Source organism: Centruroides vittatus, unplaced genomic scaffold (genome assembly GCF_030686945.1).
Source record: "Centruroides vittatus isolate TY-2023 unplaced genomic scaffold, ASM3068694v2 contig_749, whole genome shotgun sequence".
NCBI classification, from domain to species: Eukaryota; Metazoa; Arthropoda; class Arachnida; order Scorpiones; family Buthidae; genus Centruroides; species Centruroides vittatus.
The window spans coordinates 1,009,196-1,025,549 of NW_027122485.1; the positions used below are offsets into that span (position 1 = coordinate 1,009,196).

The 16,354-nt window shown below is 32.1% G+C and overlaps 2 protein-coding genes across 2 annotated transcripts in view; one reads left to right on the top strand and one right to left on the bottom strand.

The window, feature by feature from the left end:
- The window catches only part of RpL36A (ribosomal protein L36A), a 59,240-nt gene extending 49,642 nt beyond the window's left edge, over positions 1–9,598 (bottom strand). The window contains exon 1 of the mRNA XM_067277579.1: positions 9,470–9,598. Coding sequence (XP_067133680.1) covers positions 9,470–9,472 — 3 coding nt within the window. The 5' untranslated portion in view covers positions 9,473–9,598. The remainder of the gene's footprint in view (positions 1–9,469) is intronic.
- A 4,641-nt stretch (positions 9,599–14,239) lies between these two features.
- LOC136981256 (ankycorbin-like) lies at positions 14,240–16,329 on the top strand. The gene has a single exon (XM_067277542.1). The coding sequence runs from the start codon at positions 14,258–14,260 to the stop codon at positions 16,292–16,294; it is 2,037 nt and encodes a 678-aa protein (XP_067133643.1). The 5' UTR covers positions 14,240–14,257; the 3' UTR covers positions 16,295–16,329.
- Positions 16,330–16,354: the final 25 nt, after the last annotated feature.

Below are 16,354 nucleotides of genomic sequence, written 5' to 3' on the forward strand. Positions count from 1 at the left end.
ATAAGATTATTATTAAGGCTGTAATAAGACTAGTGAAAATTTTGATTTTATTAACTCAACTCTTGTTTCTTAATGTCCTTTTAGCATAACTAAATTATTAGAATTAATAAATTTCTAAATTGTTACTATTAAAATTAACTCACCCAGGGTTGTTTGCTTGCTGGTTTTTATAATACTAATTTAAACTACTGTACTGTGAGTAATTTTAATGTTTAACATTTAAAGTACAAGTATTGGTTAAGACTAATAACTAAGAGCCAGATTTATATGCATTTAAAACTGAAATATATGTGCATACTGTCACCACTGTCTGTGATAAAATCTTAACTTTTCTATTAAGCAACACTTTTCCCCAGGTGCTAGGGGATAACCAATACAACAACAAATGACGTAAGAGATTTGAAAATAATAGTGAAAAAAATGTAGCCTTTTCTGCAAAAAAAATTTTTTTGGGAATTTGAAAACAAGTTTTGAAAGTTCTTCCTCAAAAACAGAGCAGACAAATCCAGCAACAGAAATTAAATGCAGAGTGCAAAATTGTCAACAAAGGTGTTAAGATTAGTTTTTTGCCACAAAGCAGTTCACCGTTATTTATTATTTTTTTTATTTTAATATCAATAATTCATTTCTAAATTAGTCTCTTCTGTGTCCATTATTTCCACAATTTAAAAAAAAAAAAATCAAATTTTGAACAAGGCTAACCTGTAACCACTAAGCTTTTTATGATTACTAAGCATGCTATGCAAATCACTCTTATGAACATATTCGTGCCAGAGCATGTAAAATACAACATAATTTAAAATTTATTCCTTTTTCTATGAACTGTTTATGACTAAAGATTTGTTTATTAAAAATAAGTTTGTGAAATTTAAATATTTATGTTTAAAATAACTTTAAAGTTAATCATTTCAATACATTTTTTTCTTGCAAAATAAATAAAAATAAAATCTTACTGAACATATTTTACAGTAACTTACTTAGGAAGAACTGTTAAAATTGGTAATTATATAAATACAATACTTAAAATATTGAGCTCCATGGCACTGCCTAAAAAAACAATCAATCCAAATGAAACTGTTCTAGTTTAGTCTCTAGACCAGTGATTTTTAACAGGTGGGCCGTGGCCCCCTGGGGGTCATGTAAGAAGTTTGCCAGGGGGCTGCCAAATTATGCAAAATTTCCTTCAGAAAAAGAAAATTGATGTATAACTGAATATTATTTTAGTTTTCAATACAAGATAGATAGTTTTCCTAATTAGTTTTTTTATTCATTTTTTTTTATTTCTTCTTACATAAAACTTTGTTAGTACAGAAGAAATAAATGCAAATATGCTACTTACACTGCAGTATTTACTTCTTTTATTCCAAAGTAATTCTAAGAAACTATTAATGCTTGGAATTTTAAAAATAATTAGGAAAAATAGTAGGCTTTAAAAATTTAAATATTTTTGCAAAAGATATGCAAAATCTTTACAAGTTGTGGGTGTTTTAGTTTTAGCATTGACTTTGGATGGATTTATCGACATGTTTCTTATTTTCTGTTAAAAATTAATGAGTTTTCATGTTTAATTGTGAAGTTTAAATGTTACTTAAATAGATAATGAAATAATAAAGTTATGATTTACATTTATTATATAAAAAAAATAAAGCAATAATAAAAAAATCAATTTATTATAGATAATTTAACAAATATAAATTATTAAAAAATGGGGGTCACAAAAAAAATATGAAATATTTGGTGGGCTGCAAGTATAAAAAGGTTAAGAACCACAGCTCTAGACCAGTGGTTCTCAACCAGGGTCCATGTAACAATACTGGGGATTCACAGAAAAAAAAAATATTGAATTGGGAGTTCACGGTGATATTTTAGTAATCTTTAGGGTAATTTTACTTCAGAACAATTGTTTTATTGAGAATTATATTTCTACAGTATATATATATATTGTCAAGTTCTTTATTACTCATTTCTTGAATAAGGGTTAAAATATAAATTATTTAAATTATTGAATACATATACAACATATATATCTCATTGACAAAAAGTCAGAGAGATCATAAAGCCAGGGTTTGTTAGGAGAATCTAATACCATCAGCATCATGTCTCTTGACTGACATTTCTGAACATTTTTCTTTCTTTTTTTATTAGTGAAAAATATAATTTTTTTTCTTTTGTGCAATGTCTATGGGAAAAATTAAGAGGAAAAGAGTCCATGCGTAAAGTCAAAAACCACTGCTCTAGATGTTTAATATCAGGGAAAATTTACAAACAGTAGAGTCTATGCAATTGAACATATATCGGACTGGCAAATATATTTCCAGTACTTATAGACTGAAGATTGCAAAGGACTTTTGACTCACCCTATATATAATTCTAGTGTTAATCATCTGATAACTTGGAACTATTAAGTGCACTACTACAAAATATGACTAATGATTGATATATATAAAAATTATGCAAAATACATAAACAAAGTAAACAGATCAAAATATTAAATACTCATTTGAAAGGTTATTCTATTTCACTAATGCCACCAAGTAATTCCTTACATTTATCTGTATAATCAGGCATAAAACATTTTTAATTATCATTTTTTTAAACTAGATTAATAATAAAGTATAATTATTATTAGGCTAGTTTAATTATATTCAATACCAAACTTTTTGTTCATAGGAAATAATGTCAATTCCCAAGAATATTCATTAAAGTCTGACAAAATATCTATAGATCAGAATATTCGGAGCTTGAAAAAATTTTTGGCTCACCAATCAACTATATACAGTAGAGAGTTGTTAATCGGAACACTGGTAATCGGAATCGCCAGTAATCGGCACAATTTTCAGTCGGACTGTGTCGTGCTGAATCGAACGTTTTTGATACTAAATTTACTTCTAAAGTATAATTTTCATGTTTTTATATTCTTCAATATATTTATTTTGTTTGTACAAAATGCAGAAATAATTTTTAACGATACGATAGCCTCGATTATTATTATAAAAATTTTCGTTAGGCTTAAAATCGACAAAAATTCAACACGAAGCGACACGCAACGGAGAAAAATTTGAACATAGGACAGGTTAATGTATTTTTTCGTACATAATGGGTAATCGGAACAACCTCAGTCCCCAATTGATTCCGATTTTCGACACACTATTGTATCTCATTAATAAATGTTAATCCAACTATCTTCTTATATTGTGAAAAAATTTATTCATAACATATATGAATCAATCTTGACAATGAAAGCTTTAATCAATTATTACTCATATAATTTAATAAAATTGTTTACTTAACATTTATTTTCAAATATATATATACTAAAGATATAGTGCTTATTAGAAATAAAATGTTTAGAATGTAGCTACAAACTTACTGGGCTGCAAATTGAGACAATTGCAGACCTATAAATTCCCACTGCTGTCCATCTGTCTATCCCTAATCTCAAGAGCAGAGTTAGATAGATGAAAGACGAGACCAGATATGGAAACCTTAGGGCAGTGTTCCACAACCGGTGTGTCGTCACAAGGTGAAAAGTGACATGAACTTTTACACATTCTGTTAATTTCAAGTTTCATTTATATATTTTTATCACAGTTGTTGTGTTTCTTATGCTTGTATCTCATTCTCTGCTGCAGCACTGATGAAATAAGATGATGTTAATACAATAAATACGTATGTCGTCCCAGTACTCACATATTCTTTGGAGTTATACATTGGACTCACACAGATCTCGAGCAACTCCAAAGGAAAACAAGAACAACACTTACTAAGCATAAACAACATCATCCTAAATCTGCCACAGAAAGATTAACCTTTCCACATAAAGATGGTGGATGTGGCCTGATAGACATAGTTAACCTCCACTACAAACAAATACAGACACTGCAAGTGTTTTTCTACAAAAAACAAGAAACATCAGTTACATAAAGCAGTAACTCTAGCATACTCAAATAATACAGCATTAAATTTACATTCACAACATATGGACACAACACAACATATAAATAGCATAGACATCATTAAACAATCATGGGTCCATGGCAGATATGCCTATGACCTGGCCCAGGATTTTGTTGACAAAACTGCATCAAACAGCTGGTTAGCTCGGGATGCCTCTTTGGAGAGACGGAAGGATTCACAATTGCCATACAGGATCAGGTCATAAATACTAAAAACTACAGAAAACACATACTCAAAGATGCAACACTCACAAATGACACATGCAGAAAATGTCACATGCCAGAAACCATACAACACATCACTTCTGGTTGCAAGCTCTTGGCACAGACAGGTAACTTACATAGACATAATCAAGTAGCAAATACATCAAGAGCTTGCAGAGAAACACATTATTAGACAAACCATACTACAAATAGGCCTACATTCAACAGACAGTATTGGAAAACGACACGCACAAAATGTACGACAGAGCTATAATCACAAAACAATTTACCACAACAGACATCACACTCATTGACAAACACAATAAAATCACATACATTATAGACATATCCATTCCAAACACTCACAATGTACAAAACACATGCACTGAAAAAGTCAGCAAGTACTGTACATGGAACTTGCCCAGGAAATAAGGCATCTATGGAGGATGAATAGGGTGCTTATTGTTTTCTCCTCTACAGGTGTCATAACACACACGCTACATAAAAGCCTGAAAACATTAAAATTGAATAGAAACATATACATCCCACTATAGAAGGACACTATATTGAATACATGTCATATTGTTAGGAAATTCCTGAATACAGACACACTTATTTAACTTTTGTCTTGTTTTGAAATTACTATGCCTTGACTCTGGTCCAGCACACTACACAGCCATCGGTGTCAACCGAGTATAACTCACAAAACCCAACATAATAATAGGTTTATGTCATTACGAAATTCTATTAATAGTATCAGATACGTTTTGAGGGGAATAACATTTTGGTGTGCTGTGTTGAGTCATGTAGAGTCATAGGTGTGCCGCGAGTAGAAAAAAGGTTGTGAAACACAGCCTTAGGGGCAGGAAGCCCAATTAACTATATGTGAACTTCCAATGCAAACCAAATGTCCTTTCAGAAGTCATGTTATTTCAATTCAAAATTGAAATAACATGACTTCTGAAAGGAGTTAGATAGATGACCAGCACAACTATGTTAAAAAAAAAGTATGAGGTATAGGAGCAAGCCACTACTAATTTGAGATGGAGAATATGTAGTTTTAAATTAAATAAGTGTTGTGGCAATGTCATAATGAATAACTGTTCATTAATATAATTTTTTCTGTTTGGTTATAGTAACTCATTAATTCCAGATATCTCAATAATGGAAAATTGGTAAAATTTAATTTCAATAAGCATAGATGTACTAGTTCATATTGTAAGGAACCAAGTCCGAGCGTTATTTTTATTTTACTTTTATTTTGCTTATTATTCTATTTTTGTTTGGGGCTTATGTTTTGTTAGGACGAAGGTTTCCTCACCATTCACCTTAAGTAATTAAAAAGAGAAGAAATAAAACCCAACTCACCGACGAAAGAAAAGCGCCATAGGACTCACGCACATTTTCGCTCCCCGAGCGGCAAAGAATAGGTCCGCACCGAGAAGAGGGGGGGAGAACCCACAAGCACGAAATAAAACTCGCTAAACCTTAAGTAATAAAAACGTCCCGGAAAGAATTGTAAAAACAAATAATGTAAAAGGTTAGTGAGTAAACTGTCGGAAAAAGGGCTGCCAGACGATGAAAAACGTTATTGTTAGCATTTAAGTATGTAAATGAGGGGAGTGACCGCATTCAGAATTGTGACGTCACCTCACACTATAAATCCCGAGTCTCAAGTGAAGACAGAGAGGTGAATTCTGATAGCAACGAGCTTGGTGAGCTTTGCAGCAGTAATAGAGAGGTGTCCGATAGGATCTCGAATAGTTCCAAGGTGATTTGAAGTGATTCGAATTTGGATCGACAGTCTGAGAAAGTCTTGAGAGTTTGAGGAAATAGGTTCCGAGTATATTGAGGTGACGATTAGGATCTCTAGTTATAAGAATTATTGTTATAAGTTAAGCTTTTTGGTTTTGTCGGATTCCCAAGGGGAATAGAGTTAAGTTAGACATAGATTTGAATCGAGAATTGTCGGGTTGACTTTGTTGAATTTCTTAGAATAAATTATTGTTTGATTTTTACTAAATATTGTACATAGTTATTGCTAAACGACTAATTAAATCTTTGGTTTTTTTCTATTGACAAATATTGTCTTTATTTAATTCGGTGCACGCTTAAAGTCCAGGCCTGGCACGCTAACGCGAATCCGAGTAAAGTACCCGGTAGGTTAACGGTTGTTTCAGACACAGTAGAGTCGATAATCGTTGTAAACTAAAATAGTACTTTACAATATTACACATTAAGCAAGACACAGCATGATAATACTAATTTATTTTCTAAAACAAAGAAAGTGTCTTGTTATGTAATAAAAGAATTATTCTGTAATTTCTACTTTCACTGTACATTCTCAATTGCATGTTTATACCCATAAATTAATTTTTAATAAATAATTTTAGTGTTTTTATTTTTCTATGACATTAAAATATGCCAAAGAATCTGCATTATGTAAAATCAAACTAATCAATGTTTAACTAAAGAGCAAAAAGTTTTTTTTTTAAAAAGTTTCAATCATCACAACAGAAAAAAAAGCTTTTTCAATCTTGAAATGTTTTTATAGTACAGGAAATCCTCATAGTTTGAAATTCAAGGAATGAAATAATTGCAACTTTGAATTATTCAAGATTTACATATATCAAAAATTGACAAGAATCAAACAAGCCCAAAATAATTAAGTTTTACAACTCAACAAACAACACTATTAAAGTATTTGATCAAACATTGTCATGCAGCAGGAAAATCTAAAGATGTCCTCAACATGTTTTTATCGATGCTCAACAAGATACCAGTGAATGGATATGTATTGTATTGCCACAACACACTAAAAAAACTCATGTCAAGAAGGAAGTATGTGAAGAATGAATAAAAAAAATGCTCATGAGATCATGGCTGATCCAGCACCTAAGTTGAGAATTACAATTGGAAATAATTCTGAATATAAAAATGCCATCCAGACATTCTCAAAGGCTGAACAGAAAGAAAAATGAAAAATTTGTGTATTCTGTCCATCAAAGCTGCAATGTGCTTTAATGAAGTTTCTTTGTTTCTGAATGCTTCGAGTAATACAGAAACTAAAATATTAAACTTGAAAAGCTGCAAAGTATGACAAAGTTTTTGAAGACATGTGAGGAGCACCAGAGAAAAAACCATGTATGTTATCATGCATAAGTCTGAACTGTAACAGAATGCAAGTCAGTGTTGTTTTGTGTCTGTAATCATACAGCATTGCAATTAAATAAACTATGTAATCCACCACATTATCATTTAGTATCATCATCTGCATGATACCTTAATAATCAAGGGTTAATAAGAGGTAAAACAGCTTGTCTAAAACCACAACCTATGAGACATGAACAAAAAACTATTTTATGAGAAAGTTTGATGATAATGCTAAAATATCTGAAATTTTTCCAATTTTTACATCTCCATCCTAGTAAGGTTCTCTTTCTTGCAGGTTGTATTGTATTTTAAACATTCTATGAAATATAGAAAAGGTTATATATATTCCTATCAAATGATTTTACTTTCATTTCATATAAATATTGGTTTCCATTAATGAATAATTTTGGATATGATTTTTCACAGAAAAGTTTTGAACATGAAGTAACTGTTAAACAAAGCTGAAATACCGACTTCAAAAACATACTGAAAAGTAACTTATTTTATAAAGAATATTGCAATGTAAATTGTTATATTTTAATTGATAAAATAAAATAATCAACCATTCCAACTTCAGCAAAAATTCTTTAATCCTAAGAACATTTTCAAACGCATTAAGCGTCCATCTTCAGTTACATCTTTAAATTAAATATGAAATTCGAACTAATATTAAATTCGAACAAATATTACATAAATTCTAAGTTATGCTAAGCAGCAAGGCATCACGGTCTTTTGGGACCAAGCCTCTATCATCAGGGCTACTAGATCGAGACACGCAATAAAATTTTTCGAAAAATTGGATATCCACAGAGCGCAGACAAGTACGCAATGCATTAATTATAGGGACGCTGATGGGCTTTCCACAGCTTGGAAATCTTTGTGCGATGATTTGGGCTAAACATAGAAGTACGATAAATCCTAGAGCTGATATTGTTTTAAATCTTTAATGACGGATGAAGGCATTTGTAAAGAAATACAGCGATAATCCGTGATTGGTTTAAACCGCACGTTGTTTTTTGGTTTCGTTTTTATTTTTTGTTTTATTTTTATTTTATTTTTATTTGTTGATGAAATATTGACATAATTTTGTAAATTACGATAATCCTGTTTATTTTATTTTATTTTTATTTTTTATGTATTTATTTATTTATTGTAATCGTACTGTTAATTTATGTAATATTTGTTCGAATTTAATATTAGTTCGAATTTCATATTTAATTTAAAGATGTAACTGAAGATGGACGCTTAATGCGTTTGAAAACGTTCTTAGGATTAAAGAATTTTTGCTGAAGTTGGAATGGTTGATTATTTTATTTTATATTGTCTCTTCAGTAAGGAAATATAGTTTTATTTATTTTAATTGATATAATTTTCATTACATTCCACTTCCAATATATAATTTTATATTTGTATCACAAATTAAAATCTCAGTTAGAAACTGACATCAAGTATATTCTCAATTATCCATAACTCAAATACCGAATAAAAAATTATCACCATTACATATATATTTCTTGTAAGTTTGATATCCAATTTTACATGTAAAATTTCTCTATTATTAAAGTTAATTTAAGAAATAAAAGAATGGTTAATTTATCCCTGTAAAAAAGAAATAAAAAGATAATTTTTTAGAGAAATTAATGATTAATAAAAGTATAAAGTTATGAATTTAGTTAACAGACGAGATAATTTTTTAATGTAATTCAACTTTTCTAGTTAAGAAAAAAATTGTATTTTGTATATTTTTGAATGATTTAAATTATTATTAAGCCCTGGATAGGATTAAATGTTTTATGAGGAAGGGTTACAGATAAAAATTATCTATACTAAATTTTGTAACTTTTAAATTTTATATCTTCACAATTAGGTAACCAGAACGTAATTAGAATAGAAAATTTATAATAAAGAATGAAAATTATACATTTATGAAAATTTAATATTCAATAAACCCATTCCCGATTAACAATTAAAAGCTACACGATGCTAAATTAGAATAACCAATCTTTCAATTTTTATAATATATTTCTCCAATAAATTGGCAGATTAATTTACTTTAATGTATTAAATTTATATATATGTAATCAAAACGCGTAAGAAGAATAATATAAAATAGATGTTAATCGATTATTAAAAATTATTCCTTTCCAATCACTCACCATTTTGTTTCCTCTGAACAACGCAATCTCACAACTAACGCCCTCTTTCTTCTAACGAAATTAAAATATTGCGGTATTTCCTAACGACATACGAGATATTTCCGTAGAACTTCGAAATTTATGATTTTGCTGTAAATAAAATCTGTAAAATTAATCTTAATTTTAAATATGTGCAAAGTCATAATATAAAATAAATTTGTATAATTAATCAATTTTTATAACTTATACAATTTAGTAATAAGAAAACGACAGCATTTGGCGTAGTTTAACGTACTATATACAGTATAAAAGTTATAATAATTCACTATATAAATAATTTAAAAATAAAACTCACTTCATGTATTATTACATTTTATAACCTTATTTTATATTGGCCGCAATTTCAATTAAAATTAAATAAAGAACCAATTGAAAATCGATCATGTGGTTCGTGATTTTTCCATTTTTAAATAGACTGGGTTTTTTTTAACTCTTTCCGCCCTGTGGGCACTAAGAGGACTTCTTTTAGCAAGCCCATTATGGATTCAGCCAGGCCCACAATAATGCGACCGTGTGGTGAGGGACGGAGCCCGACATATTCGGACGGACCACTCTCAGAAAAATTCCTGGGGATTTTTCGACCCGTCCGGATTCGATCCCGGGTTCCCCAGAAACGATAAGCTGCGATTTTAACTGCTTGGCCATCCGGCCAATAAATAGACTGGGTGGTAAAGTATGGGACCGGACATATCTGAGACAGATCAACCATGAAAAATTCCTGGGAATTGTATGATTTGTGATGATCGGATGGCCAAAGTGATAAAGGCGCCAACCTGCCGCTCTCTGGAAATTCATTTAGATAAGGAATCTCGGAAATTTTTTATGAATAATTTTCCTGAGTATGTCAAACCAAAAGTTGGATGCCCGAGACGAAGAACTGACGCTTTAACCGCCTTGGTCAACCGTTCTGAGTAACTCAGATCGAATTCGGCAAGAAAATTTAGAAAATTTTACGCGAGATCTGTCACAGACATTTCGGCTCTGTTCTTCATCACCCAGCCGTTTCATTGTGGACCTGGTCGAACACATAAGAAGTATGAATAAAAATAGCCTTCAGGGCGAAAGGATCAAAAAGATAGAAATAGTCGCAATTTTGCTCATTACAGGTAAAATTGTCAAGAATCGATAATAAGATCAACTTCTCTAGGATCTTAATGTTGAAAGACGAAAAAGAAAGGCCCATCAGTGGGCGTGAACACCACTGAACACCGATAGTGAGTTTGTGCCTCGCCAACGTGTAGTTTTCCGGATTTTCTTCACGTTAGTAACACCTAAATAGGTGTTAGTTTCCATTAAAAGACCTCCCGGAAGGCATCCCCTCGGAAAATCGCTTACGTGTCGCGTTGCCGTAACTAAATAAACCAATGAATAAGAATAAGTCTAATTCTAATTACTAAAAAAAAAAAAAAAAAAAAAAAAAGTATAAATCTTACAGATCTATATTTTCAGTGAACTCTTTTTTTCATGGGAATTTCGATGTTTCGAAAATCCGTCCTCATTATATATCAGCCTTCCCGATTATACTCTCTAAAATTAATCAGTTTCTGATGAATATTCTAGCGTAGAATATGAAAAATATATATATATAAGGTTTGATATGTTTTAAAACACTTTTTATGAGTAAATAGAAGAAAGGACAATGCAGTAAAGGATTCTCCTATTATGAGAAATCCAGATCTGAGTTCGAACCAAACAAACAGGTATTTTGGTTAAACAGAATATAATCTTTCCCATCCTTTATACGTGTGGATTAAGTCCATTGAGATTCAGTTATGCCCGTAATGTATAAAATTGAAATGTTGCTTATGATATGTAAAAGGGCTTTTTAATCGCATGGATTCATAATGGGACAACTAGGTAGTAAGGGACGGAGCCCCACGTATCCAGAACAGCCCGTCACGCTGTGGCTGTCCGTCATGTTTTTTTTTTTTTTTTGTATATTTTTTTTTTTTTTTTTTGTGTGTGTGTGTATAATTGTATATAGAATAAGAATTCCTTTCTTTTTCGGGTAATTCTTCTTCCTCCTGTTTTTAACCCTTTCCTGTCATGTGACAGGAACTGTATTATTCGTGGGTCCAGTTTACAAAGGGACAGGAAGGGTCCTGCCCGAAGGAGACCTACGGACACCGGGAACCGTATTCTGGTCATTGTCTCTAATCTCTCGTCTCTTACAAGCCGGTCGCTGATTGGCTAATCGTTTGGATTAGCCAATCAGCGACCGGCTTGTAAGAGACGAGAGACGGTGATCAGAATACGTCCTCGGAAGATAAGATACGAGGCTTAGGACGAAAGAGAGAGGGTCAGTATAGACCACGTAGGAACGAGGACTTGAAAATAAATGACCCAGCTGTTCCGTAGAAGTTCAAGGACCCGTTCCTGCCCAATGACTTTTTTATGAGTAACCGTTTTTTAATTTTCCTGGATGCTGACGGATTGGACATTCACTGTCTGCGAGGCGACTATTGTCGACATTACCCCAGCATCAGGACCCACCGATCTAAATTACCAGTAGACTATCTTCGTCTTTCCTTTTCTCTTTCTAGTTGTAAGTTGTAATAGTATTAGGTTTAAGTTGAATTGTAATTATCTTAGTTTTAAGTGGGATTTGTATATATATTAATTGTTGCGGGAAGTTTGAACGAGAGCGGCGACGTTGTATTAATACATATACAGTATCTATATATCAATATAATTGTCTCTGTGACCGGCATTCCGATCTCTATTCCCTCAGTCGACCAATAAAACGATTTGATTGTTATTTTCGTTGTCGTTTTATCACGTGTTTCACATTCTTTCACAACGTAAATCCATGGAGTTGTAACCAGGATTCGATCCCGGGTCCACCAGAGCAGAAGGCTGATGCTTTAACTATCTCGATCATCCGGTCGTCATCCAGTGAGCAGTGACGATAGGAATAAGAGAAATCTTTATGTTAACCACGGGTTTATCTAGATCATAATTCGATATACCCAGGGGAGGCTCTAGCAAGGTTTTCATGTGGTGCGAAATCTCATTGTGAAGACTTTTTTTTTAATTCTTTCCGGCCTATGGGCACTAAGAAGACCTCTTTTAGAAGGCCCATTATGGGTTCGGCCAGGCCCACAATGGAGCGACCGGGTGGTGAGGGACGGGGCCCGACATATCCGAACGGACCACCTTCCGAAAAATTCCTGGGGATTATTCGACCCGTTCGGATTCGATCCCGGGTCCCCTAGAATGGTAGGCTGCCACCTTGACAGCTCGGCCATCCGGCCGCTCATTGTGGAGACTAAGGCCGCGACTCCACTAGCCGTAAAAGGGCCGTAAAACCCCTCGCCGTAAAAGCTTTTAATCACGTGACCATGATATTTTACGCCTGAGCAGGTCGTAAAACCAACGTAAAAGCGAGTTGAGCAATGTTCAACTTTCGAAGTGAATACGACCGTAAACCGGTACCATCCACCAATCAGAAGTCAGTTAAATCTAGGTCATCGTGACACGGTGCGAAAATGGCGGAAAACGAGCTTTTGTGTACGTTCTCTCGTGGCTACTCTAGAAGAACTGGAAAGAGTTATCGAAAACATCCGAAAGTATTCATGTATCTACGACAAGAGGTATCCCGATTATAATAATAAATGCCTAAAACACGCGATATGAACGGCCAAAGGAAAATCCTTCAATTTAGAGAAGTATATAATAAAAAAGCTAAGCTTATAAATGCTGTATATTATCTTAATAATATAATAATAAAAGTCAATATATGAAAGTAAAGATATTACTTTTACTATATTTGTAATTATAATATAGAGAAAACTCGTATAATATAATTATTGTCTTTATATTGATATATCACGTATACACCGTAATAGTACTGTCGCCGTAAAAAGCTTCGCTAGCCGAACCTCCACCGCTATCCGAGCGCAAACGCAAATAGGTCACGTGATTAAAAGCTTTTACGGCGAGGGGTTTTACGGTTGTTTTACGGCTAGTGGAGTCGCGGCCTAAACTGTATATAGAGACTGAAGATAACATACATTTTTTACATTATTAATAACTCAGACCTCCGAAAGATTAGCATAGTATTAGTATGGATGAGAAACAATAACAGTAAAAAGAAACAATATTTGTTTGAAAAGGTTAACAGTCTACAACGTTCAGGGCGAATTTCATGCTATATGTGTATATCTTTGAAATGCGCACAACCCAGCTCACTGTTGTTTAGAATTTATTTTGGCGGGTAGGGTTAAGTAGTAATAAGGTGATTGGGTTTTATTTTTTGAGCATTTCTATTTTTGCGCGTTTCTATCATTGAATTTTCTGCCCCCCATGTCGGCGCCTGGTGCGGTCTAGAGCCGCCCCTGGATATACCAATGCAGACATAAAGTTCTGAAAATTAAACCCAGAGCAGAATTCGAGTTCCCAGAGTTTTAAGACCGACTTAACCATTTCTACTATGAACTGTAAACGAAAAGTTAGCAAGGAAGCATACTTCTTTCCCCAGGACATCTTTAATTTAGTATGCAAGAGAAAAGTTTAAAAAATCATAAAAATTATCAATAAATTTTTCAAATTAATTTCTAATTAGTATTAATACAAGAAAATAAAAATGAAAGAAAAATTATATGGAATAAATTATCCTATTTTATCATAGATAATGAATATTCATTCAAAATTTAATTCTTGTAACCTAATAATAAATTATAAGTTTTCTTTTAATAATTAAAAAGTTTTGAATAACTCGGCAAAATTCTTGGATTAATTTATATTAAAATGGATGAAAATGATGTTAACAATGTTGAACATTGGATAGATATGGAAAATGATCTTACACCAATTCATATTGCATGCTGGGTGGGAGATGTGAAAGCTTTAAAACGATGCATTAGCAAAAGTAAAAATATCAACGTGAAAGATAAAGATGGTAGAACACCCCTTCATTTAGCAACCACACAAGGTTTCTTCGACATTGTTGATATTCTTCTCAGGAATGGAGCTGATGTGAATGCATTGGATCACGAAAATCACCATTCAATATTTAAAGCGGTAGAACAAGGGCATTTTGAAGTTGTAAGACGATTAATCGACGCTGGAACCGATTTATATATTGCAGATAATTTGGGTGATACTGTTCTTCATACAGCGATTAAAAGTCGTAATGCTAATTTAGCATTTCTTTTAATTAAAAACATGGAAAATACAAATTTTGCTAATTATCAGGGACAAACACCATTATCATTAGCGGAATCCTTCGATATGGAGGATATTAAAGAACAATTATCAAGTAAGGAAACTAAGAACACTATATTAGATAATTTTCTCGAAATGGATAAGAAAGAAGATTCTGGAACGTTGAACAACATAATTGATGTCTCTCAGTCAGATAATTGCCAACAACTGGAAGAATATACTATAGATTATAATAAATCTAATTCTGAAAACAATAAAAATTTATCACCTGTTTATGAAGAATATTCAAGATCATCTGCAGAAAACGATATCAAACTATCAGAATTTAAAGAAGTGACAAAATCGTATTCGGCAACGCCAAAAACTGATGAAAATGAATCGTCTATAGATTCTGTGTTTGAAGAAAATGCTAATGAAATATCGGGGATGACGGACGAAATAACAGGCCTTTCAAATCGCTTAGGCCCAATACGCAACGCAATAAGGCAAATACAAACATTAGAGGATAAATATAAACGTAAGATACAGGTTCTTCAAATGAATTTGTCTAGAGAACAAACAGAGAAAGATGAGATTGAAAAGCGCCTTCAAATGCTAAAGAACTCGATTCGTTCTATGCAAGACGAATATAAAACAGTTCGAGCATCCATTCGAGAAACACAGATGGAAATAGATGCAATTAAGAAAAAATTAACAGAAGAAAAAGAAGCTTATGAAAATTTAAGTAAATTTAACGAAAAATTGAAAGACTGCGAAGAAGAATTAGTTTTACGGATTAATAACATTGAACAAGAACTCGATGAAATAAAAATTGAAAAGTCAAGTATTAATTCAGATAATAATTACTTAAGAACACAAATTAATATACTTAAAACAGAAGTAAAAAACAGAATAAAAGAAGAAGATGAATGGGAGAAAAAATTATCATCAATAAATAATGAAAGACAAAATTCTGAAAAACAAATTAAACTTCTTGATAGAGATATAAAATTAAATCAAAGATCTCTGGAAGATCACATAAAAAGATTTGAAAATAAACTTCAAACGCTAGCAAGCGAGAAAGATTCTTTGGATAAGAAGTTCAAACAAGAAATTCGACGTAGATCTAGCGCAGAAAAAAAAATTGCCTTAGAACAACAAGAACTACAAGAACTGAATGGAAAGTATGATCAAATAAAAAGACAAATTAGTCAGATCCAGAAAACTGTGGAAGAACAATCACGTTTCCATTGCAACACAGAAAAAATTCTTCGAGACAAAATAGACCATTTGAGATCTGATAACTACAGTTTATACCAAAGTGTTAACAATTTGAGATTATCTCTTCAACATACTGAATCTGAATTCGAAAAAGAACATTTGCAAAGTAATCAAGTTATTGCCGATCTTAGAGAAGACATACAAAATAAGAAATTTAAAGGCTATCGAAACGATGTGGAGAGTATGGTAGATGTGAGTAACGAAACCCACTCAGTTAAGAACACAGAAACTATGTCGGAAAGTTTTAAAATTCACGGACCACACGAACACATTCACAAGAAGAATTTTTTCCATTATCTAAAATCCAAAACTAAATCTGAAGAATGTAAAAAGACTGTGGATACGGAGAATGATTTTTGAATCTTTAAAACGTAATTCTGTATATTTAATTTTAATTAAAATTTGAAATTAAGTATTGTT